General features: G+C 36.3%; 1 protein-coding gene across 3 annotated transcripts in view; it reads left to right on the top strand.

Annotated features, from left to right (window-relative positions):
• The window catches only part of CTNNA3 (catenin alpha 3), a 1,922,060-nt gene that overhangs the window by 160,480 nt on the left and 1,749,398 nt on the right, over positions 1-12,182 (top strand). For all 3 annotated transcript variants that reach the window (XM_061405110.1, XM_061405112.1, XM_061405111.1), the window contains exon 5: positions 8,989-9,108. In XM_061405110.1, coding sequence (XP_061261094.1) covers positions 8,989-9,108 — 120 coding nt within the window. The remainder of the gene's footprint in view (positions 1-8,988; positions 9,109-12,182) is intronic.

The raw sequence follows: 12,182 nt of genomic DNA, 5'->3' as shown, positions 1-12,182 counted from the left end.
CCTGTGTACATGGATTGAACATAGAATTAGTATTGTACCTAGAATTAGTATTGTTAAACACTCGATATCCAAAGTAATCTACAGATTGAAAGCAATTCCTATTAAAGTTCCAATGGCATTTTTAAAACAGAAATTTAAAAACAACTCTACAATTCATATGGAACCACATGAAAACCCCAAATCAATTTTGAGAAAGAACAAAGCTGGATGCATCACATTACCCTATTTCAAAAATATTACAAAGCTACAGTAATTGAAACAGTATGGTATGGGCATAAAGACAGACCTATAGGCCAGTGGAATAGAATGGGAGCCCAGAAATAAATCCACGCATGTACAATCAACTAATCCTCAATGAAGGTGCCAAGAATATACAACTGGGAAATGATAATCTGTTCAACACATGATGTGGGAAACTGGATATTCAGATACAAATGAATGGAATTAGACCTTTATTTTATACTACACACAAAAATTAACCAAAAATGGATTAAGGACTTAATTGTAAGACTTAAAACTAAAATTTCTAGACGGAAAGATCAGGGAAAATCTTCACGACACTCGTCTTGGCAATGCTTCTATGTATATGACATTAGAAGCACAGGTAACAAAACCAAAAATAGTCAAGTGGAGCTCCATCAAACTAAAAAGCTTCTGCATTGAAAGGACACAATCAACACAGAAAAGGCAACCTATGGAATAGGGGAAAGTATTTGCAAATCATATATCTGATAAAGGGTCAATATCCAAAATATGCAAGGAGCTTTTGCAACTCAGAAACTAACAATCCAATTAAGAAATGGGCTAACCACAGAGCAACTAAGCCTGTGCACCACAACTACTGAACCCGAAGTCCAGAACCCAGGAGCTGCAACCACTGAAGCCTGCATACTTTAGAGCCCATGCTCCAGCACAGCTTGTGCGAGAAGCCACTGCACGAGAAGCCTGTGCAGTGAGACTAGAGAGTAGCCCCTATTTGTCACAACTAGAGAAAAGCCCGCACAGTAACAAAGACCTAGCATAGTCAATAAATAAATAAAATTATAAAAACAGAAATGGGCCAAGAACTTGAATATTTCTCCAAAGAGGGCATATAAACACCCAACAAATATGTGAAAAAAATGCCTACTGACAGTGATCATCAGAGAAATGCAAATCAAAGCCACAATGAGATATCACCTCATACCTGTCAGAATTACTATCAATAATATTTTAAAAAGACGAGCATTAGTAAGGATGTGGAGAAATTGGAACCCTTGTACAGCATCAGTGGAAACGCAAAACATGGTGATGGTAAGTGATGAGAAAGTCACTCAGTCATATCAGACTCTTTACGCCCCCGTGGACTATACAGTCCATGGAATTCTTCAGGCCAGAATACTGGAGTGGGTAGCCTATCCCTTCTCCAGGGGATCTTCCCAACCCAGGAATTGAACAGGGTTTTCTGCATTGTAGATGAATTCTTTACCAACTGAGCTATCAGGGAAGTGCTAATACTGTAGTATTTTCCATACCATGGAAAACAGTACAGAGGTTTCTAAAAAAATTAAAAATACAAATATCATTTGCTCCATCAATTTATCTTCTAAGTATTTATTCAAAAGAATTGAGATCAGGATCTCAAAGAGATATTAGCACTCCCATGTTCATTGCAACATCATTCATTAAAGATTGGGAACAATCTATATGTTTACAAGTAAATGGATCAAGAAAATGTAGTATATATGCATGGTGAATACTGTTCAGTATTCAAAAAGAAGGAAGGAAATTCTATAATATGTAACAACATAGATGAAGACATATGCTAAATAACCTAAACCAGTCACAGAGGGATAAATGCTGCATGACTGCACTTATATGAGATATCTAAAATAGTAAAAATCATAGAATCAAAGAGTGGAGTGGTGATTTACAGAGAGTAAGGGGGAGAGAGAATGGGGAATTAGTGTGCATTAAGTTTCAGTTAAGCGAAGTGAATAAACTAGAAATCTCAGAATGTTGTACCTGTAGACAGCAACAATATATTGTATACTTAATTTTTTTGGAGCATTTATCTTATGTTAAGTGTTCTGCCATATTAAAATTAATTAAATAAGCAAGTTTTGTAGCAATATTGAAGAAAAATCTAAATAATGTATCTTTTCTTTCTATTTCTTTCAAAAATCCCTTGCTGAGAGAAATTGAGAGATTCTCAATAAATAATTACTGGATTACTCTTTTGTTCAATCCTCATTCACTACTGAATGGTCATGAGTTTAATGACAATGATTTCATACTTTTATGGAACTTTAAAATTTATAAAGCAGTAATCTGTAAAGCTAAATTATATGCTTTTTTAGAGCAAGAGCTATTTTTTCCCCCTCCATTTCATGCATGGCTTGCATGTTGCCAGGCCAATATTAAGTATTTGTTGAATGAATGTCTTATTTTTCCTCAACTGATTTCACAACAATTTTATAAAGTAAGGAGGCAGGGACAACTTCTCCCATTTTATAGATATCACAATCAAGAATTGAAGTAATAGTGACTTGTCCCAAGGTACGAAATTATTAAATGGCACAGCAAGGACTTGAATCCAGACTTCAAGAACAATGTACCATCAACACTACAGAATTATTTCTAATTCAGATTTCAAGTTCGATTTTGTTCTATGTTCTTAGTTTAGTTTTGGTTATCATTCCTTACAATAAAAAATCATTTGCGATATATGCGTCCTTTAATTTTCAGCTTTAGCTGTAAGCTTTCCTTTCGTGAGTCATATTATCCTGTAAATTCATTTGGAAAATATGAAAGTCAATGGATTAAGTTCAGAAAATGAAATAATTTTTTTCTTAATAATGCTTCACTTTGGTTGCTCTGTCATTGCCATATTTAAATAGGGTGGATTAGCCTTTCTTATGCTCAAAACATTTTTGCTCTAAACATTAATATTTATAGAGCATTAATATTTATTCTTTGAACATTCCTTCCTCTGCTTTAGTTTCCAGAATCTTTTGGTACTATTTCACACTGACATTTTAGGGACACTAAGATCACACTTAGTGATTCATTGCTTTCAATCAGGTACTTATTGGATACTCTTTTGTGTACATAATGCTGTGAGTATGGAATTCCTTTTTATGTTACAAGTAACACTTACCATCTTTGCTCAGTCGTGTCCGACTCTTTGAGACCCCATGGACTGTAGCCTACCAGGCTCCTCTGTCCATGGGATTTTCTAGGCAATAGTACTGGAGTGGATTGCCATTTCTTTCTCCAGAGGATCTACCCAACCCAGGGATCGAACCTGGGTCTCCCACATTGTAGACAGACGCTTTACCGTCTGAGCCACCAGGGAAGTCCTTAACATCTTATGCAAATGCACAAAATATTAAATAAGAGAAAATGACAGCTGATGAACTGGCTGTTCTTTTGGAGCAGTGCTACTCAATATTTTTTCATTATAGGAATTAGTAGGCTGCTGGAGCTGTGGAATTACTTGATTCTATTGATCTGACTACAAGAGGAAGCCAGGGCATTGGCAATGAGGTCCAGGGAAGCTTTACTGCTCTGAATGCATTTTTTCCTGCTGTTTCAGCTGGTTTCTTCTTGTCCTCTTTCTCAAATTACTCCATGAATCTACATAATTTTCATGAACTCATTGAATGGGTAGTTTGTATAGAACATTGGCTTAGATTTATTTAAAAATATGTTGTCAGGAAAAGGAGGAAAATGTATTTGGGAAGAGGGAATGCTGAGTCAAACTAGATATTTTCTTTTCTGCCACATTCATGCTTCTCTTTTCTGCAAAACAGATTTTCAGTTATTTTAATGGGATAGGAGCAATCATGGCCTCTGTTGTTTTATTTTGTGGATTCTTACTATTATAATTTCTGACCGAAGAGGAATTTGATAAGAAAACACTCTGGATGTGTGTTTACAATGCTTACTTTTGTGATGCACAATACTTACTTTTTGGTTTTAGAGATGCTGTTTGCATCTTCTTATTCTTGTCTGTCGTGTGAAATTTGGTTAAAGTAGTCAGTTTGGACAGAGAAGGCAATGGCATCCCACTCTAGTACTCTTGCCTGGAAAATCCCATGGATGGAGGAGCCTGGTGGGCTGCAGTCCGTGGGGTCGCTAGGAGTCGGACACGACTGAGCGACTTCACTTTCACTTTTCACTTTCATGCATTGGAGAAGGAAATGGCAACCCACTCCAGTGTTCTTGCCTGGAGAATCCCAGGGACCGGGGAGCCTGGTGGGCTGCCGTCTCTGGGGTCGCACAGAGTCGGACATGACTGAAGCGACTTAGCAGCAGCAACAGCAGTCAGATTGGACAGAATTTGGATTTCCGTCTCAGTACGAGGCTATTTTAATGTTCAGTTTTGACAGTTTTATAACATACCTAAAGTTTAGATTTGTTTTGGATTCAAATTTATTCATTGGGATTTTTTTTTTTAAGTTTGAATTTAGTTTCCAATGAGTTAAAAATATTAACATAGGATAAACTCAGTGTTCAACAAATTATTTGGGGATTCTTTAAAGTTTGCAATCAAAACTTTGAACAGGTAAAATCCAGAAATATTAAAATCTCTTAATCATGCTTCCAGTAAATATAATGAAATTCAGTTCAGTTCAGTTCAATCGCTCAGTTGTGTCCGACTCTTTGCGACCCCATAAATTGCAGCATGCCAGGCAATGGCACCCCACTCCAGTACTCTTGCCTGGAAAATCCCATGGACAGAGGAGCCTGGTGGGCTGCAGTCCATGGGTTCGCTAGAGTCGGACACGACTGAGCGACTTCACTTTCACTTTTCACTTTCATGCATTGGAGAAGGAAATAGCAACCCACTCCAGTGTTCTTGCCTGGAGAATCCCAGGGACGGGGGAGCCTGGTGGGCTGCCATCTCTGGGGTCGCACAGTCAGACACGACTGAAGCGACTTAGCAGCAGCAGCAACAGCAGGCCTCCCTGTCCATCACCAACTCCCAGAGTTCACTCAAACTCATGTCCATCGAGTCAGTGATGCTATCCAGCCATTTCATCCTCTGTCGTCCCCTTCTTCTCCTGCCCCCAGTCCCTCCCAGCGTCAGTCTTTTCCAATGAGTCAACTCTTTGCATGAGGTGGCCAAAGTACTGGAGTTTCAGCTGTAGCATCATTCCTTCCAAAGAACACCCAGGACTGATCTCCTTTAGAATGGACTGTTTGGATCTCCTTGCAGTCCAAGAGACTCTCAAGAGTCTTCTCCAACACCACAGTTCAAAGGCATCAATTCTTCAGTGCTCAGCTTTCTTCACAGTCCAACTCTCACATCCATACATGACAATGAAATTACAGTGTACTAAACTAATGTAGAATATCTCAAGAGGTTTGTTTGAGTGATTAAGTACAGTGGCATATTGGAATAAACATTTTCAAGACAAGGTAACCTCAAATCTCTTTAAGTAAAATCTGAATCTTAACTTTTGTCTTATTTTTATCTTTTGTACTTCAGCTTCACCTGTAAGGCAGAATTACTTCTTTACTCTTTAGCATGTTTAAGTGTATATGTGAGCAGATGGGAATGGGATATGTTTAGTAGAGATCTAACTTCAAGTTACATTATAGATTTTATATGACCTCTCCTTGATAATTATTTGTTGTTGTAAGTGAAAAAAACTGCTTAAATGAATGAATCATCATAGTCTGAGTACTCAGAACTAGTTAGTGTCAATAAATGGAGGATGTAAGTCCTAATAATGAAAGTTCAAGCTAAAATCTCCATGTTATGCAAGCTCCCACTGTTAATGAAAACATCCTGTGGGGATGTATCATTACTGGATTTCCCTTTTTTTCTTTGGTCATGAACATATTACCTGGAAGTGTTGGTTTTCATGTTTCTTATTTCGAAGCCTTACAAATGTGTTTACCCTAAAGTTACTATTTGGAGTTGCATGAAATTCACAAAGAACAATGTGAAGAAGAGATAGTTAAGAAATAAAGCTAATGTCTTAGGAAAGAGAAAAATGCAGAGGATAAGGAATGCTTTAAAACTGAACAGGTTGATTGGTAAAAGCTTATATTAATTCATAGGTAAAATTTCTAAATTGTTTAGAATCTCAGATCTGGTATTAGTTTCATTTAAACATAGTGAGAAGAAACCAAGAAATGGGCAAGGTACAGAAATGATCATATAATATGATAAATAGCTAATATACAGGTCATTAAAATTATGCTAAAAGAAGTTTGTTTACTATGCTACAAAAGGGGAAAATGAGCAGACTTTGGCTATGTTTAAACTGATGGGTAGCATCAGTTCCCATTTAAGGCTCTGAAAACTCCTTCAAGACCCAACTCAAATTCCTTCATGTCTTCTATGTGGCCTGAGTCTCTCCAACGGTATCAGTGGGTTTTTTTCTATTTTACCACATTACTTTTATCTCCTTTTTTGTACTCTTTTTACTACTTTGTCTTGTGTTAAAGTTAATGGTAGAGTAGAAAGAGTGTAAATATTAAAACCTAGTTCTATTTTGAAATGTATAGACATATCAAATCACTATATTGTATACTAGGAACTGATATAGTATTGTAGGTCAATTATACTTCAAAAGCAAACAAACACTGGGACGACCCAGAGGGATGGTATGGGGAGGGAGGAGGGAGGAGGGTTCAGGATGGGGAACACATGTATACCTGTGGTGGATTCATTTTGATATTTGGCAAAACTAATACAATTATGTAAGGTTTAAAAATAAAATAAAATTAAAAAAAAAAAAGAAAAAAGAAATCAAAAGCAAACAAACAAAATACCCCCAAAATTTATATGTATAGGGAGATAAGATTTGTGATTACCAGGTGAGGTATGGTGGGAGGGGAAATTGGACAAAGGTAGTCAAAAGGTACAAACTCCAGTTATAAGATAAATAAGTACTAGAAATGTGATGTGCTGCTGCTGCTGCTGCTAAGTCGCTTCAGTCGTGTCCAACTCTGTGCGACCCCATAGACGGCAGCCCACCAGGCTCTGCCATCCCTGGGATTCTCTACGCAAGAACACTGGAGTGGGTTGCCATTTCCTTCTCCAATGCATGAAAGTGAAAAGTGAAAGTGAAGTCGCTCAGTCGTGTCCGACTCTTAGTGACCCCATGGACTGCAGCCCACCAGGCTCCTCTGTCCATGGGGTTTTCCAGGCAAGAGTACTGGAGTGGGGTGCCATCGCCTTCTCCGTGAAATGTGAAGTACAACATGATAAATATATTTGACGATATATGTTATATATGAAAATTAAGACAATAAATCTGAAGAGATCTCATCACAAGGAAATGATTTTTTTAATATTTCATTTATTTTGTAACTCTATGAGATGAGGGATGTTCACTAAACTTACTATGATAATCATTTTGTGATGTATGTAAGTCAAATCATTATGCCATACCCCTTAGCTTATACAGTGCTCTATGTCAGTTATATCTCAGTAAAACTGGGAAAAAGATATCATTTGGCTTAATAAAAGCCTTTGTGATTCTTAGGAGAAAGGCATAAAGAAAGAAAAGTCAGATTAGAAGAAAAGGCCAAAAGAAAGAAAAATTAAGGAATTATTGTTTTATGAATTAAAATTATGTATTATTGAAAAATAAAACAGCTTAAACTTTCTGTGTCTCAGTTTAGTTACTTTTAGAATGGAAGAGAAATAGGAACTCCTGTGGTTCTTGTGAAGCTTAAATTGAAAAGGATGAAGTAACTGACACTGAGTATGCAGTAAATGTCAGTATCTTTCCCATTTTTGAGTTTCATGTCTAATTTCCCTGGTAGTCTGTAAGTTATTTTAGAAATATGTTTTATATTCATACTGCCTTGTGCATAGTAGGCTCTAAAAGATTGTTTAGTTTATTGTCCTGATGTGAAAGTTTAGCATTATTTCCTATTTCTTTTTCCTGTGTCACCCTGGATTGAGATAAATATGTTACTTTCATGAAATTAAGGATTTAATTCAGTAGAATGCCATTATATTGTGACTTATTCCACAGAGTTTGAAATAGTAAGGGTCAAATCATTTCCCTGGAAACTTAATTATATTCTATAAAATTTTATTAGCCTGTCTCATAGCATTATAGTCACAGTGGAATTCTGGTGTGTTTAAGATGGTGAAGTCTCTATTTAGAGATCTTTATCTAATGGCACACATTGAGAATATGGGAAATAAATGACATAAAGAGAGAGTAAATGCAAATGTCTTGCAAATGGTATTACTTTGACATTTTCAATCACTAATCTTCTAAAGTATGTTCTAATTTACTAAAATAAACCAAGAATTCAATGTCTTGTGAGATCTCTTTGCTTAATTAATTATTAGTAGCAGAACACTATTCTGTGATACACTGCAAATTGTCTCCTTTGTGTTTATGTAGTCTCTGACTTAAAAATGAATGGAAGCATTCTGATTCAGCAGAATCAATTTAATAACATGTCTGTTATAGAGCAGAAATGAATAAATGTTTGCTGAACATGCTACATATGCTTCGGTCATCAAAACATTCATTTTTCTTTCTTCTCAAAATATAAGATCTGAGAAGTCTTCCTGGCTGAAGTTTGTTGGGTACCTATTCTGCATAAGTGTTTCTATAGAGACAAATGGGTACTTTTCCATAATTTGTTTCCATGATTGGGATGTGAGAGATCTTTTAATATTAATACTTTCTCATTATTATTGGAAATTATACATTCATTGTAATTTTTTCTTTAAGGGTAACATTGCATCCTAAACCATGAAAAGTAAATTCTGTATGTTCTTTTGTTACAATGAGGACTAAACAAGTTTCTCATTCATTCAGTAATGTTGCTTGTACTTAGCATATCATTTCTAATTCTTTATGATTTTGTCTCATTATTTAATTTAAGGGCATTTGTTATCTCTGTATTATGAATGGAAGAAACTGAGGCTCACTATTGACCATTTGTCTGTATTAGCTGGTTAGGAATTTGAGAAAAATCTGCTGCTATCCTAATGATTTACTTTGTTTTCGATTTCAGTTTCAAAGGACGTTTGAATCTCTTAAAAATGTTTCCAACAAATCTGACCTCAAGAAAACCTACCAGAAGCTTGGGAAGGAGCTTGAAAATCTGGACTATTTAGCCTTCAAACGTCAGCAGGTAGGACTCAGAGCTCTCCTTGGTGGAGGATATGAACACTTTAAGTCTTCTCACCTTTCTGCCTGTCAGAGGTTTAGGTGGGTCTGGGGAGACTTATATTCTAATGTTTGGGGCAGAAATAAGTTGTGCTGTGTGATGCTGACCTGCTGTGTTCATATGTTTTTTTTTTTTTTTTTTTGCAGCATTCAGCATCGTCCTTGCTTTTAGATGTGCACTTTGGGGGTTTCCATGTGTCCTTATACCTTTCTTAAAGAAAACTCCTGCTGGCTTGTGAGGGTTCAGCTATCCTTTGATGAAGGATGCTTTAGTGACATAAAGGGAGCATCTATGTGGCTTGAATAGATGGCTTTTATATTTGACAGGGGGATACATGAGGAGAAAAACCACCTCAAGATCAAGAAAGGATGTGAATGTACATGCAAAATTAAAGAAGGGAATCATAAATATGCCAAATAATTTATTTGTTTTTTTTTTTTTTTTCGCTTAGTTTAGCTTTAGTTTCCTTGTTTGATCTCTGAGGCTTAGTAAGTTTGCCAAATGTGTAAGGTTGAAGGAAAACATGCTTTACAAGCCCAAGTGTTTTAGCCTCTTTGTATAGACCAATAGACAAATCAGAGCCAAAATAGAATTTTATGGAGTTCTTTCAGAATTGGTATTTTGTAGTATTAATAATCATTAAATTCTCTGTAGTTTGTAAGATATTGCCATGGTAGGTAGCTACTTTTCCCAAACTGGATCTCACCGAGGTTTTCACAGCCACTAGGTGTCAGGATTGTCAAGCTTTTACTTGGGCTGAATGTTTATTCCAATCAGAACAACCAGTTAAATGTTTAAATTATGTTGCATGAAATTTGGGAATGTGCTCAGTGATGGATAGCGTCTAGAAAAATGAATAAATGGCTGACTTGCATGGCCTGGCATTGAGTCCATTACTTAAGAGACTTGCCTGTTAGTCTGGCAGATGGTGTGGCTTTCTTGACATTGCCTAATTTACAAATTTTGCATCTTTTGAAAGGGGGATTTCAAAGTAGTATGTCCTATATAAACTTTATGAAGTCAACATGGTATGGCCTAGAAATAGTGACTTGAAAAGAGAATTGTGTTCTAGGGTTTGCTTTATCACAGACATTACATGGATATTTAACCTTCTCATGGTCTTATTTTCCTTGTTTTGAAGAGTGTTTTGGGGCAAATGCAGTATCTCTGTACATACCTTAATTCATATGAAAAAGGATACCATGTCCATTTATTTCTTTATTCTTGTATTAGTGATGGCCTATGTATTAACACATGTAAAAGAAGCAGTCACAGTTACTAGAACTACTCCAGTAAGCTCCCAAATGATACTGCTTAAAATTCATACTGTGAATCACTGCTCCAGCCTATGTAGTTTAGTACAATTTTGTTTCCAAGAGCCGTATTTTACCGTTGGGGGGTATTGGAGTTGGCAGGCGATAGTCACTGTCCTCCTCTCTTATCCTTTCTCATTAGCATATTTTCAGTGATTAGATTCCTACATTAGCTAATTGTGAATCTGGAAAATTGTGAATGCTTCAAGAGCAGAAAGGCAGATCTCTGGGAGAATGGCATTGAAAACAGACAGGTAGAGCGCATGTGTATGTGAGGAAAAGATGGACACTTGGGTATTTATATATGTATACATATGTGTATGCATATATAAATCATATATGCTATTTATTAAATGACAACTGTATGCCACATAGTGTGATTAGAACATTTATGGATTAGATCATTAAATGTTTATAACAATGTAATGAGATTGGCTTCACCATTTTACAGCTGAGAAAATTGTTTAGAGAGTTAAGTAACTTGCCTAAGGTCACTGGAGAAGTAAAGCTGATCTTCCAGTAGAAATCAGTCTGACTCCAAATCTGGGCTGTCCCCAATATCCCTGCAGAGAGACAAACTGGAGGGATAATAAAGTGAGGCATTCTAGGTATGTGGTATGAAGGCAGTTTCAGGACAGGCCAGATCTGGGACTTAAAGAGGCATTTGAAAAGGGACTTCTGATGAGAGGCAGAAAACAGGGGCAGTTTTTTCCTCCTCTCTCTCATGCAAATTGTTCAATACATACAAAAACACAAAAGGACTTTTGAAAGAATATCTTCAGACAGCTAAGAAAATATGTAAAACTTCATTTTTTAATGTTTATTATTTTATTTGGCTGCTTTGTGTCTTAGTTGCGGCACATGGGATCTTCATTGCATCATGCAAAACTTTCATTGTGGCCCACAGTCTCTCTAGTTTGGTGTGAGAGCTTAGTTTCTCCGCGGCATGTGGGATCTTATTAATAGCTCCCTGACCAGGGATTGAACCCACATCACCTGCATTGCAGGGTGGATTGTTAACCACTGGACAACTAGAGAAGTCCCTAAAACTTTATTTTTGTAGTCTTTGAGTGTTATATCTAGTAATTCTAGTCCAAGAAAATTTATTCGCATAAGGCAGTTTTTTAAACTTGAAATGTCAGATTCTTACAAAATGAACTTACCTGCATGTATAGCATATTGTTAACCCTTTGTTTTACTTGGTTCTGTCTTTCCCTGTATCTAGTGATCTTTTTTTTTTTTTTTCTGACTGGAAAAGATAGAAGGGGAATTGGAGTGAAGTTGTCAGAAAAAGGATGGTAGAGTAGAAAGTCAGGGATCAAAGAGTAATAAAAAAGAGGGAAAGGGGGTTTTAGGAATAAGATGAGAGGGATAAAATGTTGGAAATGAAACTATACTTGGTTTTATATTATAAGCATTTAGTAGGTTAAAGCATTGATTTCTGAAGAATTTAAAAAAAAGTCTCAGAAAAAGGGAAAATAAGAAAGGATTGCAAGAAGACATACTGAACAAGGGAGGTGGCAGGGAAAAGACAAACTATTTCCCATTAGCTTCCAAATGTATTAAAGCTTCCTAGAAATTTGTAATATTAACCCAGTTCTTCTGTACCAAAGCCAGAGAGGTATTGTGTTTACTGGACGGGCAAGGTGTAAACAGTCAGAATATAAGCTTTTTTCTGACTTGGTGGGATTTGCTTTCATGTCCTGTCCTTGCTTACTCGCTTAG

The sequence above is a fragment of the Bos javanicus genome, chromosome 28 (assembly GCF_032452875.1).
Source record: "Bos javanicus breed banteng chromosome 28, ARS-OSU_banteng_1.0, whole genome shotgun sequence".
NCBI lineage: Eukaryota > Metazoa > Chordata > Mammalia > Artiodactyla > Bovidae > Bos > Bos javanicus.
This window is presented reverse-complemented; position numbering and strand designations above follow the sequence as displayed.